The sequence below is a fragment of the Pocillopora damicornis genome, chromosome 10 (genome assembly GCF_964200805.1).
Source record: "Pocillopora damicornis chromosome 10, jaPocDami1.2, whole genome shotgun sequence".
In the NCBI taxonomy this organism is placed as follows: domain Eukaryota; kingdom Metazoa; phylum Cnidaria; class Anthozoa; order Scleractinia; family Pocilloporidae; genus Pocillopora; species Pocillopora damicornis.
This window is the reverse complement of record NC_142679.1, coordinates 10,948,300-10,964,968: the sequence shown is the minus strand read 5'-3', so window position 1 is coordinate 10,964,968 and position 16,669 is coordinate 10,948,300. Positions and strand designations below refer to the sequence as shown.

General features: G+C 37.5%; 1 protein-coding gene across 6 annotated transcripts; it reads right to left on the bottom strand.

The window, feature by feature from the left end:
* Nucleotides 1-782: 782 nt before the first annotated feature.
* Nucleotides 783-16,216, bottom strand: LOC113680334 (glycogen [starch] synthase). 6 transcript variants are annotated; one of them, XM_089186126.1, is made up of 22 exons: nucleotides 15,026-15,048; nucleotides 14,601-14,890; nucleotides 14,158-14,252; nucleotides 12,922-13,103; nucleotides 12,254-12,292; nucleotides 11,750-11,902; nucleotides 11,022-11,207; nucleotides 10,353-10,367; nucleotides 10,064-10,193; nucleotides 9,761-9,800; nucleotides 9,362-9,439; nucleotides 9,182-9,232; nucleotides 8,811-8,880; nucleotides 8,179-8,285; nucleotides 7,379-7,438; nucleotides 6,882-6,960; nucleotides 5,623-5,736; nucleotides 5,154-5,280; nucleotides 4,462-4,619; nucleotides 3,483-3,584; nucleotides 2,876-2,956; nucleotides 783-1,723 (listed from the first exon to the last, which is right to left on the bottom strand). In XM_089186126.1, the coding sequence occupies exons 3-22, from the start codon at nucleotides 14,195-14,197 to the stop codon at nucleotides 1,604-1,606; spliced, it is 1,932 nt and encodes a 643-aa protein (XP_089042252.1). In that variant the 5' UTR covers nucleotides 14,198-14,252; nucleotides 14,601-14,890; nucleotides 15,026-15,048; the 3' UTR covers nucleotides 783-1,603. The 6 variants fall into 6 exon arrangements, with proteins under 6 accessions (XP_089042252.1, XP_089042251.1, XP_027053151.2 ...); XM_089186125.1 differs by lacking the exons at nucleotides 14,158-14,252; nucleotides 15,026-15,048 and adding an exon at nucleotides 15,742-16,216 and having other exon boundaries at nucleotides 14,601-14,993; XM_027197350.2 differs by lacking the exons at nucleotides 14,158-14,252; nucleotides 15,026-15,048 and adding an exon at nucleotides 15,742-16,195.
* Between the last annotated feature and the right edge of the window lie 453 nt (nucleotides 16,217-16,669).

Sequence of the window (16,669 nt, the reverse complement as noted above, 5' to 3'; positions counted from 1 at the left end):
ATGTTTGGAATGGAATGGTAGTGAACCAAGCCTGATTATTATCCTCCTTCTCATAGAAGAATAAACCCAAGCAAGTATTCCGTTTTGCCGTGTGTCTGTCCTGTTATAGATCACTTTTGGTAAGTACCACCAATACATCTAGTTCTTTCCAAATTCTGACGTCAACTGCTACCTACACTTTAACAGACAAAATCGAATCTACTTATCACTTAAAAAATGCAAAAATGTTGTCGATTTGTATTAATCTACCTTTTCTTCTTTTAAAGGTTTGGAAAGTTTCTTATCGATAATTCATTCCCCACACTAAACCATTTCGTATCAGCTGTGTCCAGCAAATTCTTGTCACAACATTGACACGTTTTCTTTCAGAAAGGTGACCATGAGATGTCAGGAAAATATCCAAAAGATAGCATTTTTGGAACTAACGCAAATTTTCCGAGCTTAACCTGCAGGAAATATATGCCAAACAGTGCAGAGAACTCACAAAAAGGGTTATAACCAATTCACTAAAGAAAACGAAGCAATTCGTACGTTGGAGAGTTAAATTGGGTAATGAAAAGTAAAACAAAAACAAACGAAAACAAAAACAAAAGAGACAAACACAACAAAACAACAATTCGAAACAAAACAAAACGAACAAACACAACAACAAACACGACAGTTCAAAACGAAAAACGAAACAAAACAAAACTAAAAGGAGACATAAACAAACCCAGAAGGCTTTGCTAAAGAGAGTGAAAAGTTTAGATGAGAAAAAGTTTAGATGACAATAAACGGAGAAGTGTCACGAATTGTGAACGATATATTCTATTAAATTCGCTGATTGCATCCTATGCGTAATACAAGAATATCATCTCAATGAGTAATTATCATTTCTCTCAGTTTGTTGTTATTCAAAAGAAAAAAGGAAAGATGTTTATGTTTAGTAAAGGATTCAATTACATATTACAACTTGACGCTAAACAGCTTAAATAAATAAACTGCCTTCCCTATAAAAACTCAGATTAATATTAAAACTAATCATTTATCACCCTCACACGAAATACTCATCGCCATATACTTATGTATTAAAGCAATGTCAATTGAATTCTAGTCATAAATTCTATTGTTGTTTCCACGAATTTTCACTTTGAAAGAAGACCCACCGTCACCACCCCTCTTCTTCTTAAATATGTTCCCTACTTGAATTGCAGGTCAACTGGCATCAATTCGGTTTTCAGTTCACTATAACTTAACTTAAAACACTCTATAAATGTCACATAATATTCTTCAAAGAACGCATTTCAAAGATTAGCGTTATTCATACAATGGAGTGAAATAATGAAAAATTGGCTCGGTACCCAGCTCAACCAATAATTTTGGTCACGCCGATGTTGAAGAGATAGTGTGACTCATCGTTGAGAGAATGCGTTACAAAAAATCGACTGAAGTCACGATGACTAGCATTAGACCGAGTCACTAATATTACTAAAGCGTAGTAGAGACCTTGTTTTAAATTTTGTCTGGATTTTAAGTTATTGCAGGAATACTTGTGCACGCCATTTTAGTATGTGAAGGAGAGGTTGCTTATTCATACTGAAAACCATTCCCGTAGGGAAACAGTTTAATCACTGAAGAGTCGATGCTTTGTGTCTTCTTCATCTTCGCCAGTGTCCGAGCCACATTCGGAAGCGACTGGAGATGGTGGTTCCGAGCTTGGGCGTGGATAAGTGAAATTCGATTGCTGAAAAATAGCATCAAATGTTCAATGTCCAAAAATTAATTGAAAGTCATGTGATCAATCACAAATCAACTTGAATGGTACAAAAATGCTTTGCTTCGCCAACAAAAAATAAAGGTTCAGACGGTCAAAAACCAAACGGTTATCAAGCCCAGCTTTGTTACCTACCGATTACGGGTTCAAAAGTTCCTATATCAGTAAATAGTGCAGAAAAAGTTATACAAAATGTTAATTTAGTATTTTGTCAGGATACAGGAACATTTGAGGAATGCTTCCGTCAGCTCTACACAAATCATCTTTGTACACCTCCCTTGCGAGGCGAAGTCATGACATGCCATTGTTAACCGATCGTGTAGCTTTAGAAGTTTTCAATTCAATGCTGTAAGTAATTTGGGACAGTTATCCATATTTGTATTTTCTTTAATACTCACACCACCCTCCTAAGGTCGCTTAGTCCTTCACTTTGCTATAGATACTGTAAATTCCCATCAGCAGATTAGCTCCATGTGATATTTAATTTTGTTCTGACTAGCTGCTGTGATCACTGACTTTGATAACTGTTTTATAATATTTTGGTTTCAAAAGACAGTTAAGTACGGAAATCAGAAAGAACTACAGGTCGTAGAATGACGCTAGAAGAAGATGTTGCAGAGTTGTCTCACATGCAAAACAGAAAATCCGCCGCATCCCACATATTTATGAGTATTTGGCTCGAGTTCATGACGTACAGACCGAGCACAACAAGGTCCATGCGTCGTGAATGAGAACCAAATATTTTCCCGTCCGGCTCTCTCACTCAGTCAATAAGCATTTTATCATATGACCACGAAGTCTTGAAAATTTCGAAAATTTTATTTTAAGTTAAATGGGACGCGGCGTATAGGGGACAACTACAAAAAAAGATCCTACAATATTACTTTTTGTCATTTAATTATTGGTTGAAAGTCAATTTGACAATCTATTCTTAAATCATCTTTCTCTTGCGGAACAGGATACTCATATATATGTAAAATGCGGCGAATTTTCTTTTTTGCATGTGAGACATGTATTCTGCAACACTTCCTTCTAGCGTCACTCTACCTCAGTAAATAAGTATACAAGCTTGAAAAGAGGACAGCATTAATTACCCATTAACCAACATCACTGGGAGCTCACCGCTTCCTCGGTCATGTTCGGCTTCTCGTATTTGTCCGGTTGAAGATGATGCAAGGCAAGTAACCGTGCTCGGGTGTAATACTGAAACAAGAAACAGGAGTTTTAGATCAGTTTTCACTTCCCAGTACACAGGTTTGCTGCTGCCGGAGCTTATTCCTAATTCTGTAACACTAAGCCACCAGAAGTATTATCACTCCTCCTGGAAAGGAGTTCTTCGCAGGACACCACAAGGAATAAAGTTCCCTAGCGGAGTGCTGGTATCTAGTTACACTTCTGGATGGAGAGATGGTCAGTCATAGCGAAGTGCACGGTCTGAAAAGACAAGCAAACTCAGACCTTTCGACCAATGGGTCAAATGCAGCATTCCGCTGGCCAGTTGGTCGGCAACGCAAGGTTTTTTCTGCCTCATTGAAAGTGCTGCAACATGAGCGTTTCCTTGCCCTAGAGAAAGTTTGAAGCCTTGAACAAGGCGAACCTCGCAGGTTCGCCTTAAACATAATCGTGGAGAAAAAACACTCGTGCTGCTCGCAGGTTAAGTTTTCACGAGCACTGATTGTAACAAAGCAATCAGTTTTTAGTTTTCTCCGGAAAGTGAAAGGGATCTCACCCGGTGAAGACTCCTCCAATCCAATAATTCACTAAGACGCTCGGTCCTGTTCCTCTGAATGATTCGCTGTCTTCTTGTCAGTTTGCAAAAGCTCATCATGTACTGAAACAGAGAGCGTACACCATAATATCAGTTTGAAAGTTTAGTCTGGATATGACTCGCACAGCAAAAAAGAACTTACTCCGAATTCTGTTGCATGAGGTGACTGCTGGTCTATTGAAGGCTACCCCCTACATATCGTCAGTTTTCCTAACAATTTGCTTGTAAAAATTTGTTCATATTACATGTCGTAGAGAGACACTGTAAGAGGAGAGTTTCGTGACCTTGAACGCAACAGAATGATCCGGACCAGGGGATTGTTTAATTGAATTTGGGAAGTAATCCGGGCTTGCACTGGTTTCAGTTAGCTTATCTTCACTTTTTGATTGTTTGCGAAAATTCAAGTTTTCTTGCGCCTCAGTTTTGTACTTCTTGATTTCGTTTTGCGACACTCGATTTTTAATAGCTTTACAATAATAACTTGCCATCCCCTTATAACATTCATGCATTTTGCATCACAGATTATGGTGTGTTAAGATTCACAAAACGCAGCGGAAACAAAGCAATAGACAACAGGCCATCTCTATGGATAAAGTGCTGAAAGATTACCCTGGTTGTATTTTTTTTTCTATCCCGACTGAATGCACTGTATGCGCTCTCATAACAAGCAAAAAAATTCCGTGCACACCATTGCATTAGTGGAAAATAGAGGGGGCTGCTCTGTCAAATGAAAGGTTTCATTTAATTATAGCAGAATTTTCAGTTGAGATTACGCGGTGGATTGGGGTTAGAAGGACTCAAAAGGAATTTTAGGGGTTGGCAGGGTTGTGGGCAGTTTTTACCTGAGGCAAGCTAGCAACACAGATGGTGCTCAATATGACTGGGTGTTCTGTAGTTAAGCCGAGTAACGCAAATCAGACTGTGTTACATGTCGTCTAACCTGCGTGAGTTCATCAATTGACTCTTCAGCCGACTTGAATCTCCTGTCCACAAGATAAATGCCGTAGGATGTAGGATCAGTCACGTGTTCTGCCATGAACCGACCAAATCCTGACAGATTAGTGGACACGGAGGGGATTCCCATCACGGTACACTCCGCTGTGCAAAGGAAAGTCAAAATATTGTGCCATCGTCAACAAAATGCGACATCCAATTAACAACTTAGAAATAATCGGCAAAACACAAGGAAAAGCAAAAACAAACAAAGATATCTAACGATGCGACGAGCCATTTACGTCTCTCATGAGATTTATAAAGGAACAATGTGAGAAATCGCTTGACTTCAAATGCATTTCGTGATTTGAAGGCACGAATGAAAATGTTTGAAAGACTTTTAGATGCACGAGTCCTACGTAGTTCAAATCCTAAAGATCTCAAAATTACTAACATAGTTTCTTTGAACTGAATAGTAACGATATTTTTGACAGGTAAATCAAGCCAAAGACTGTTTCCATATCACTTTTGTGTTCATCTTAAAATAAAGTGCTCGATTCAGAGCATCACACTTCAAGAATATGAAAAGTAGGAATTAAAACCCTGAGCATAGCCATTATCCAAAAGCAAATGTGTATGTAACATTTGATAATTCATAAATGGATCCTAAAATGTTAGAATAGAAATAGGTTGTTGTACCTGGAGTGTAACCCCAAGGCTCATAATAAGAAGGAAACACCCCCAAATGGCAGCCACGCACAAACTCGCTGTAGTCAATGGGAAGAAGTGGACTAATGGTGGATAAGAATTCAGGATGGAAAATAACCTAAAATAAGACGAGAACAGCAAAACAAAAAAGTCAGTTATTTATCACTGTCCTGAGTTCAAGACTGCAGGGAAGGGGAGGAGAGGGAAGGGGGAAGGGAGGGGAGGGGGAAGAGAAGGGGAGGGGGGAAGGGAGGGGAGGGGGGAAGGGAGGGGAGGGGAGTGGAAATGTAGGTGCGTGTTTCGGAAACATCTCGGCAGGATGTTGTGTAGAAGACATAAACAGTCTCATCCACGTGTTGCAATGTCAAACGTCAAGCAACGCGTTTTCTATGGAAAGAATACAAGAATTAAGAAATGACTGCCAGGAGACTGTGAACAGAGAAATGAATAAAAGACTTACCTTGACTCTGTCCTCAGGCTTATTGAAAAGATTTGTCCTTCGAAGGTGACACAGAATAGGGTCCACAGAATCTTCTAACATATTGTGAGTTACAATGGCGGGAAGGTTTGGACGCTGCAAATTATCAACCAAGCGTCAAATATTTTAATCGAACTAATTTAGCAATGATTATCCATGTCTCGATCTATCGATTTCGTAGCTGAGCCACTAAAGTCGAGACACGCGAATGAAGTATTGAGAGACAGAGATGGTTACGAATAATAAGATTAACACAGTTTATAAACACCAAGTTTAAAAAATGAATGATGCTGCCCGGCTTTATATATACCAGAGACGTATTTTGTGTTATCATAATTTTAAAATGAAATAAACTGTGACGAGATTCCTTTGCGGGAAAGATGACCTCTCTCAAATCTACCTCGCTCCCAACATGAGGCTTCGTAGCTCAGTTGGTAGTAGCGCCTAACTAGTATCTGCTGCGTCCGGGTGAGAGAGTACAACAGGGTAATTTGGTAAATTGGCTACCGTAAAGAGATTCAAAGCTGACGTTTCGAGCGGTGGTTCTTCGTCAGAGCGAATAGGGAGTCGTGGGTTGTGTGTGTTTCTATGCAGAAAATGGAGCTACGCTATTGGTGGGAACATGGCAACAAAACAAAAAAAAACCAAGAATAAATCAGTGAATGAAAAGTGTTCGTTGATGCGGGTATCAGTAATAATCTAAAAATAATCTAATAATCAATAATGATAGCGTAGCTCCATCTTCCTTTATGAATCGCTCGAAACGTCATCTTTGAAACTCTTAATGGTGGCCAATTTACGTCATCAACTAAGTTGATAATATCAAAATACCTTAGTATCTGGAGCCACGGGTTCGAATCCTGTCGAAACCTGAATTTTTTCAGGCTTCTTTTCTGCAGTAGCTTAAATTGCAGTTCACCCGCAAGGAGCACTTCTTTTCGTGTAAGTAGTCTTGTTGATTATTTACGACTGATAAATATTCAATTGCGACTTGGTCACTGGCTATTTCTCGCGCTTGGGGTTATTGACGCACATTTCTGATAAGTTCCTTTTTACGTCAACCCTGATTGGTTGATGTGACTACTTGGTTTCAAGACATTACTGTGTAAATAAATGCGCCATTTTCTAGCTCGAAAACTAAATAGAGTGTTTTCTGCACATGATAGTACGTCTTAATTATTGTTTCAAATCTTGTATTGTTGTAGCAATTTTTTCGTCCAAGAAAAACCAGTCAATGTTACCTTGGCGCCAAGGATGCATCTCTTCAGCTTGATGATCTCATCTGCCTCTAAAAGCTTATTGCCATCCGGAAGCTTTCCCCTGTGTTCAAGATGAAAATAGTTATAACTAAACGGTTTACAACTAAAATATTTCAAATTCTTTAATCATAAGAGAATTCAAGATTGTTCCAAATTGAGGTGAATAGTGGCGAAGTTAATACACTTGTTCGTTCCTGTGATTCTCGAGTGATCGATTTCGATAGAGACAATTGACCTCTGAAGGAATATGGGCGGTTGATTTGCAAATTCTTCCTACCCCTAAACATATCTATCATGCGACAGGATGGAAAATAAACTTTTTCAGGGTTCATTGCGACTATGATAACCTCGCAATCTTGCGCAGGGATCAGATATGAATGCAAAAACGACCACGCAATTTTTTTCCTCCTACAATGAATGAAAGAAGCTTTGAAACAAAATGACATGATCACCACCAACATAATGCTACAGGGACTTACCCAAGACAAGACTCGTAAATCCGTTTTCCAATTTTATCTTGGATTTCAGAGACTGTGTCACTAAGAAGAGGGAACAAATCATAGAAGTGAATGAAAACAGAGTGTTCATTGTTATCGTTATTGTTATTACTAGTACCATTATCACTACACTTGTCATCGGTATTACTTTCATAAATAGTATCACTATGATCATTCTCGTTACAAATTATTATCATAATAAGTATTCTCATTATCAGATTAATCACCACCACTTAAATTCGTGAACTTTGAGATATTTAGAATTTAAGATATTTAGTAATTTTACTACACTAACGCACGAAGAGTAATAAACTATTAAGTTACGATTTCACGGCAGATATACGCACTAGTGTAACGGCAATTTTCAATTAAGTGTCGAAAGTAATCTGCGATTGCATTGGTTTTTCTTTTCTTCGCTCTGTGATTGGTCCAGAAAACTCGCACGACTTTCTCAACCAATCAGATGAAAAACTGAAACCAATTAGGACTTGGACGCCCGCGTTTTCCCGCGCTTTAGGTAGTTTGGTTATTTTTATTTTGAGTTCTCATTGGCTCTTTTAAAGATATGTTCTTTCCTCCCGATTGGCCGTTGTGATTACTATGTCGATTACTATGGGTTTGGCCGCGCCTGAGTAGTATTTCTATGGCAAGTGAGTGCGTTTATTGCAGTATTAATCATATCCATTTCTAGCCGTGAAAAAATATTCAACAACCGGAAAAATTTATAGGTTAACACTACATAGCTTACAATAAATCACCAAACCAAGGAACAGTGTTTTCACCTGAGCTGTTTAGTGACAGCTTGTCCTTTCAGTGAATCAACATTGAAGTTGCTAGTCCGCGCGGGAAAGATTAGAAATGCGACTACAGTAACATCACTGCCACTGGACTGAAAGAAAACAAGAAAAACCACACACTCACAATAAAAATCGGGGAATTTCAACCTTGAGAAAGTGTAGGCTGCAAGGTAACCGCTAAAAGAATAAATCAAAAGTACCCAGAGATAGGGTCGAAGTAGTTGTTGACTCCACCTGCTACAGAAATCAAGTGATTTATTTATTACTGTAAGATCGCTATGAGTAATAATCTCACATCTATCTAGCTGACGCATTCCTTTTGATAAGAACAAGCTTCACAATTCTAGGAAGTTATCAAATCTACAAATACACCTGTTTTTGCTTTGCAGTTGGGTAATTGTCTCAAAAATATACAAATAAATCAGCATTCATCATTTTTTCATGTACATCATGAAAAACCTACCTTTTTCTTCAATTTTTAATTTCATACTAATTTATCTCTAGTTAGAGGTACACTGTTGATACAATAATTTTTATCTCCTCTAAAAACATGAGAATATCATCATCAACATTGTTGTTGTTATCAATATCAAGCAACAGTATCGGGGCAAAAATACCTTTAACAGGTGATTAAGCCTGGCTAATGCTTCAATGTACAAGTCAGCTCCTTTGTTGAAGTACTCGTACCTAAAGAGAAGTTTTGAATAGATACAGACGGCATATATCACAGGGTTTCTCTTGACTGTATGTAATATTCAAACTGGAACTCCCAAAATATAATTTCAACATGTAATTCTCATTTATACATTTCCTTGTCAGTCAGTTAGGAGAATTTAGTTTTGGATTTGGTTAAGGATAACACTCTGTGGCTGATGGTTTTGGTTCATTCCCATCACCTGCTTGTTGAATATTATATTACAACAGTGTGGAGAAATTTAATACTGATCACATCTGAGAGTTAGGAAGTGGTTGATGAATGATGGCCTACCTCCCAGCACTGAAGAAGAACAATGTCTTGTCCATATCAAAATCCAGATGTCTGAAAATGAATGTTATTTGAAAAAGTTGAGGTGTTAAGCTAAAAACCACACTAAAGCAGGTAATGAACAAAAAGGTTACACTGAGATGTCAATAATCAATTAACTCAAAAATGTTCCATGTTACATACCCATGAAAATGACCTCGCACAAAGTTACAAATCTTCTCTTTGGAAATGGCATGAAGATTTTGGAACTCATGTAGAGCTCTAAAAAAAGTTGAAACAAATAATAAAAAATGTTAAAAAATCTGGTTTCCTTTTTCAAGTAAATAAAATCTAGAAACAAGCATGCTTGCATAATTGAATTTGATTACATAAATTTACTAGCTATGTTATAATCATATTTAATCAGGTACTTTAAAAAGATCTAATATTCATTTTGAGGTCAATTACTTTTAATTAATACATAACTCCATAAATGTTTGCTTTCTTATGAAAAAGAGAGAAAACAAAGATTTTTAAATAAATACACCTTGGATGAATCACAAAATAGAGGTGCAGAATGAAGAACAAAAAGAAAATACTTACGTGTATTTGATAACATTTAGACCATTGGGTAGAACAATTTCTGAAAAAAGAAAAAAATTGTATCAAAATGTATCCTTATTGAACTATATTGAACTTTTATCACCAAAAAAATTTAAATGTTATCAAGCAAGAAAACACATCTCTGAAAATAACTAGATAAGGTTTATCTTTTCCATTACATCCATTCAATTTGATGCAGAAATTAAGCAACAAAATGCCACTTTCACTAACAGATAGTAAAAGCTTGAGGCTCTAGTCAAATTTCTCTAGTGACAGCCATAAAAATGTGGCCACATGACTTACCAGCTCTTCTTTTAAGTAAATGCTCTGCTTCATCTGCTGTGATGTGTGACACAGTAGTGAATACATGGGCATTGTTTGCAGCTGCTCGCTCAAGGCAGTAACGATGATAAATCTTGCGATCTCCAGCTTCCTGAAATCAGGATGAAGAGACAACCTATCAGGTCACTGCTGCAGAGCTTTAAATTTGAAATCAAAATCAAAAGGCTGGTACAAGGAAGGAAGGAAGGAAGGAAAGCAAAGAGACCCAAACATAGGTTTTACTCAATAATGAAATACATTCTCTACTAACCTTATCAACATCAAACTGATGAACACAATCAGCAAACATGAAAAGGAAAAACAAATTTAGGATAGTTTCAAGCAAGTCACATAAAGATTTCTTTGGTTTACAACACAGAGCAACCTTTGGCAATAGATTTGAAACTCTACAGCTAAAAAATGTGATGATATTAAGTGAAATGAGAAATTCAGCCGATAGATGACTTGTGCTCAACTGTGTAGAATAATTGTGAGCTTTTCAATGTATGTGGATCATGACAAGTTCTTCTCAGGTGATGATGTCAGCTGGTTATAATCACCTAAGAGGAACTTGTCATGATCAATATGCCAATATACAGTTAATTGTGAAAACTGACCCTTCAATGCTGGTTTTCAACGGCTGTATTGATTACATTTGCACACTTCACAGCAAAAGCATTATATTTCAAGAGGTGAAAAGTAAGAACCTTTTGAGGCATATTGGAAGTGACTTCATCAAGCTAAGCAATACACTTCTACCATTTCTGTTGCTTACAATCAGGCATGTTGATTATATTGTACTATACATTTATCTAAAAGCATTATCCAAGTTTTTACAATTTTTGATACCCTATGCTCACAGAACACTGAACATTCTATTACTAAAAGTAGTTACCAGTAAGTTTAAACAAATCACAGAGTAAAAACTTGGTTGACTTACCCTATCTAAATTATTATAGAAGTCCACATTGGCTGCACAAAGGTAACGGCCCAACAGTGTTGCATGTGTTGTGAAAATTGTTGCCACAGCTACATTTGTCATGCGCAGGAGAACCAATCCCACCCCAGCCTGCCACTCATGGAAATGTGCAGCTATAGGCAGGTCAGGTTCACATCTAGTACGAAACTGAGAACAAAAACATTACTGCATCAATTTATTGACCATTCATAATTAAACTACAATATGGTTAATTGACATTTTGCCTTGTAAAATTCAGCAATCAAACAGATTCCATGTGTCTGCACCCATATATTAATTTAATAGATCACAGATGATGTCAAAATATGGTAAGAACAGGACAATCGCACACAAGGTACAGATGAGTGTATCAATGATGTTCTTAACACATTTTGACATTCCTGTTCTATTACTGTACAGACCCATGGCCACATGAAATCTATTTGTTTTATATAACCAAAAAGCAAAAATTTCTAAATAGTGATGTCATTTATACCTATTTCCTTTAATAGGTTACGTGTAAGAACCAATCAAAATCTGTTTCTTATTAAAAAAGCACAACAATTTTATCCCCCTTTCCCTTAATCAAACCCCTTTCCCTCAACAATTTTCCCCTTTGTGTTCTGTTTGTCTCCCATTCCTTGTTATATCTAAAGAAGAATCTTTAAATTTATAAAGCCATAGGCACTTATGCTCCAACATTACTGCACCTCTCCAATAAACTGAGCAACTAGGAATCCCAACACAACAGCATCATTAGACTCTGTGTCAAGGTCAGGGATACCAATGTGAGTTTTCTTCCAAAAGTCATTCTTCATTTGACCCAGCTTGTGGTAAATTGAGCCAATGTTGAAAAGAACCACCTAAACATTGATATTGTAAACAGTATAACTATTGAATGCAAATTTTATGACTTCCATAACTTGTAATCGTATTGATAACTAAGAGAAATCTCTTCTTTTTTCTGGGAATTTGTGTTTGAGAGAGAGAGAGAGAGAGAGAGAGAGAGAGAGAGAGAGAGAGAGAGAGAGAGAGAGAGAGAGAGAGAGAGAGAGAAGCATTCAATTTTTCATATTTATCAACATTTTCAATGAAACTTGAAGTCCATAATTATCACTGATAGCTGTTCAAAAAACCATGTATGTTATTTTAATCAAGTAAAAGATTTCATGATATGTTCACTTTGACAAACAAATAACTATTCATCTATTCACCTTGGGATATCCATCAATCAACCATCTTCCAAAATGAGTCTGCATGAAAAATGACAAAAACATGAACACTCCAATTTTATAATCACTAAATGAAGTTATTTGGAGAGATATGGTACTGTCGCGACACAAGGTCTAGGTTGAAGACTTTGGTAGGTCATTGTGCTGTGTTCTTGGGCAAGACATTTCACTCTTACAAGCCTTGTTCCACCCATTAGTGTACAGGGTACTAGCAAACTGCTTGGGAAGCCTGATGAAATTCCGGGGGGAAGGAACCAGTGATACACTGGGAATTCCCATCTAGGGGATGTAGCAATACTCCTTGTGGTTTTGTGCCAAAGAAACTACAATGAGCTCTCACAAATTTCTGCAAATGGCCAGCATATGATGCACCTGTTCAAATTTTTTTTCAATTTTAAATTCATCTTTAGGCTTGTAAAGGACTTCCTAAGAGCATTCTAGCAAAGAGAGACAGGTAGAAATACATTGTTCTGTCCATCTGGACAAGGCTGATGAGGTCCCATGTCAAATGGTGTGACCTGACTTTACAATGCCGTGCAACAATTTAGAAAAGTAAACCCAGATTTGTTAAAATCCAACACAATTAATGACTCAGTTAATAACCATTCACTTAGTTTTTTCTTTTGGTATAAGTAATAAATGTCTCATACCTCTACACCACTGTCTCTCATGGCCTGAATAGCACCTTTAATGGCAGGGTCTTCAGGTTCCACCATTTCAACCTCAGTCTTGCACTGCAGATCATTATAAATTCCTATCAAGCAATACTTGTTTCCTAGTACATCAACTGCGGCAGGTGCCTTAGATCTGATCACAGTGTAGATCCCACCAACTAAATTCAAACACAAAAAAACATATATAATTTTTTTGCATTGTACAAAATATATGCCGTCATAGTAGCATAAGGCCCTTTAAAAATTTGTTGTAGAGAAATTTCAACAACATTCTTACAAGATGAAACTCCTAAATGAAAGGGACAGGAATGAAATTCCAATATAGTTGGCTGCGAAGGCATTGCTCAGCTTGTAGTAAAGAAAATAAATTAAAAAAACCATGATTTAGCTGGCTTTGTGATAGGTCTCTATCCAATAAAAAAGAAGCTAATAACCTTATTACAATTGCCATAAATCATTTTGCCTCCTACCAGCTGTCTGCTATTTCCAGATGATGTGTTTGAAATGAACAAGGATCAGATGGCAACCAGATTTGCCTCCTTGAGAAATTTCATCAAAAATCCAAACTTTTTTACAGCAACTACCCACCCAACCAAGATCAATTTCCCAGGACATCAAACAGGTGCCAAATTAGCTCAGAGCTACTTTGGTGTTATGAATATCTCACATGTAAAGAGAGATCAGTTTGGTAAGTATGTTCTATTTGTCACCCTTCTCAAAGGGATACCGACTATACCCATCCCTGATATCTACTGTTCTCCTTTTCAGGAGGTAGCCAGTAAAATTTAACAACTGTAGCATTTTTTATTACCACCAAAATTACTTAAAATTCTTGAGAATTTAACAGGTGCAAGGATTATTTGGAAAGAAAAAGGGGGGACACTGAGTTTTATCAACTTTTTCCTCAAACCATAATTTCCCAAGCAGCAAACTTGCCTCACCTGCATCTACATTTGCATGTATGTTGTGCCAAGTTTATTGTCATGCACAATTTAAGAAAACAATGCAAAAAATGCTAACCATTAAGAAAATAATTAAAAGTTATGATAATAAGTTCCTTTCAGTAAATGATGAAGAAAGAGTCAGACGTAATTCATGAGATTAATTTATAGCATCAATTTTTCACGATGTTCAAAACAATAGCACCAGTTTCTTAACTACAAGGATACTCCCTGGTGTCATTCGATCATTAGAAATTAAACAGTCACGCACCTAAAAATAAACAAATTCTGACGTCGACAAACAAGAACATCAGCTGATCGAATTGGCTGCGCTTTCGAGCCTTTCGTGGCAATCGGGGAAAGAGACTGTCAATGGTAGCAAAGAAAAAAGGAGGGATTTACTACTTTAATTAAAACAATAATGAAACCAATCGAGGTCAAAGTAGGAATGTCTGTGCTAAGCTCGCTCCGTCTGTAAGCAGCCTCTGAAAACAGTCAGATTTCTGACGACTTGGAAATTACAACAATCACTAGCGAACATCACAGATAGTCAGTGCATGAAAGATGACAATGCTTTGCAAGGGGATGCAAAATATTAACGTTACTTATTAACTTTAGTTCTGGACCAAGTCAAACAGAGCAGGGGGTGGGAAGCAATTAGCTTCCCTGCCGCCTTGAAAAAGTGAATATGTAACAAGCATACGTGAGACTTACCCTTGTTGGCAACCTCCCACGACACTTCAAAGGTAAAATAGTGAGGCTCCTGATTCGGAACTCCATCCCAAGGGCGCACTACGATGTCTGACGCCGTACTTAACGTCCTCTCCATACTGCGCTCACAACCAACGCCGATATTACTCACAGGTATTCCCGCTGGCTCTAAGGATTGTATACCTGATCTAATTGTTTCCATGTCACCATCGGTCTGATCCCTTCGACTCCTCATCAGAGCTCTTTGTTTTTGCAACTTCGAGAAAAAGGAAACCAACGGGATGCTTTCCGTGCTTTCAAAGAACGAAGTAAACAAACGGAAAATCAGACGGAAGCAAGATGATGGGTCGCACATTCCATGTATTCACAGAGCATCCACGAAAAGTCTGTTTTTTTCTTAAATACGAAAAAATAGAACGCGATATTACCTTCGCTTTCAAAGATCTATTGGAAACTGTAAAAACCTTCCCTTTTCTGTATTTTATGTTTACGCTCACATGATGTAATAACAACTGAAACGGTTCATCGATTGAATGTTGGCATGTGCGACCCTCGTGTTTAGAATGGACTTACAGACTTAAAATGTCACCCAAACGCATGTACATCAAAGTCAATTTCCGGAAGTTCCCTGAAATTTGTTATTTCTCCATCACATCAGTGGGAACCTGTTTCAACCCCTTCAATATCCTTTAAATTATTTATGGAAAAAAGTTGCTCAAATTAAAAAAAAAGAAAAAAAAAACCGAAGCAAATCACTCTTAGCGCTTAGCTAAGTGGTATTTCGTCGTCTTAAAGGATAGAGCACTTATTCCAAACACGAGATTTTTTTTATCAAACGCTTTCATTTCTGACTTTAGATGGTGCTCTACATTTTTTTGGCATTATGAATTCTCCTGAGAAGGTTGATAACTTTGTGCAGCTGTCACAGGCATCTGAGGTTCAACCAGAAAGATAACCCACAGAGGTACCATAGATATTGTTTATCCTCCAACCAGACACTGTTACTTTCTCACCCATTCTTCGAACTACGAGCAACTCATTTAGTGTGCATCAACTCCCAAAAGCGATTTTTTAATGTTGCAAACGTTACTTTTACGTTGTTCTAAGGCTTTGTTGTGGTATAATATGAGAAAGAAATACTTACAACACGTCCATATGGGCATCAGGCGTGTGATGCGTGCAAGGATAGCCAAGATTTTTGTTTGTTCGTTTGGAGGGTTTGTTCAAAGTTTGCGGGGAGGTTTGATATTCAGCTAAGGACAAATCGAACTGCAATCTCTTCTCGAATTTCAAATCTGTTCCCTTGAATTGATCTTTTTATAACTGACAAGCCTCCGGGCATTCGAGGAGTTTTTTTGTGAACTTCAATCTGCTGTAATTCAAGTCAAGTCAGATTTTCTTGTAAAGTCGATCTTTGAAACCCAGCTGCAATCAGTCCGAAATTTTTCAAACGCTGTGTTTTAGGGTTTTCTCACGTTAATCTCTTAGGGAGCCTATCATCCTATTTATGCTCTGCTCGATGTTTCCGAAAAATGCTCGTACTTTTCCGTACGTGTTCAAAAATATTAAATCCTTCCTTCAGTGATTACGGCTTCATCTTATTTAGTTTATTCCATGACAAAAGGCACGTGCTAAGTCGCGTGATAAGATATGGGTACGTGCCGATTTCCGAGCTCGTGGATCAGACATTGATCACGCTACTTCTAGCACAGGTGGCCCAAGCTCCAGCTGTGATATAATCATCTTGCAAAATAAGAGTCATGGTGAAATTAAGTGTTTGTATGGGAATATTTACGACCGCTCTTAGGAATAAAAAGTACGATTAAATTCTTGATAAAAAAAAAACCTCACCTTACTTCCACAATGCATCGCTTGTTATCTGACCGCTTGCCATGTTAAAAGGAACTCATTTTTGCGAGTTATCCATTTCTAGCTTTATTACGTACATTTGAGAAGCCCCCTTGGGCCACCTGTGATTCTAGTCGCTTCATGCTGCAGAAACTATTATTTAGCTCGCGGTAGCAATGAACCAGTCGACTCTAAAATGTCGACTCTCGTAAATGGACCCTAAT

Excerpts from the sequence above, each read along its gene's own strand:
- LOC113680334 (XM_089186125.1), bottom strand. The coding sequence starts at position 14,952 with ATGTGCGACCCATCATCTTGCTTCCGTCTGATTTTCCGTTTGTTTACT. Across the intron at positions 5,281-5,622 it reads AGCCTGAGGACAGAGTCAAG|GTTATTTTCCATCCTGAATT; the intron begins GTAAGTCTTTTA and ends GTCTTATTTTAG. Across the intron at positions 3,585-4,461 it reads CAATTGATGAACTCACGCAG|TACATGATGAGCTTTTGCAA; the intron begins GTTAGACGACAT and ends TCTCTGTTTCAG.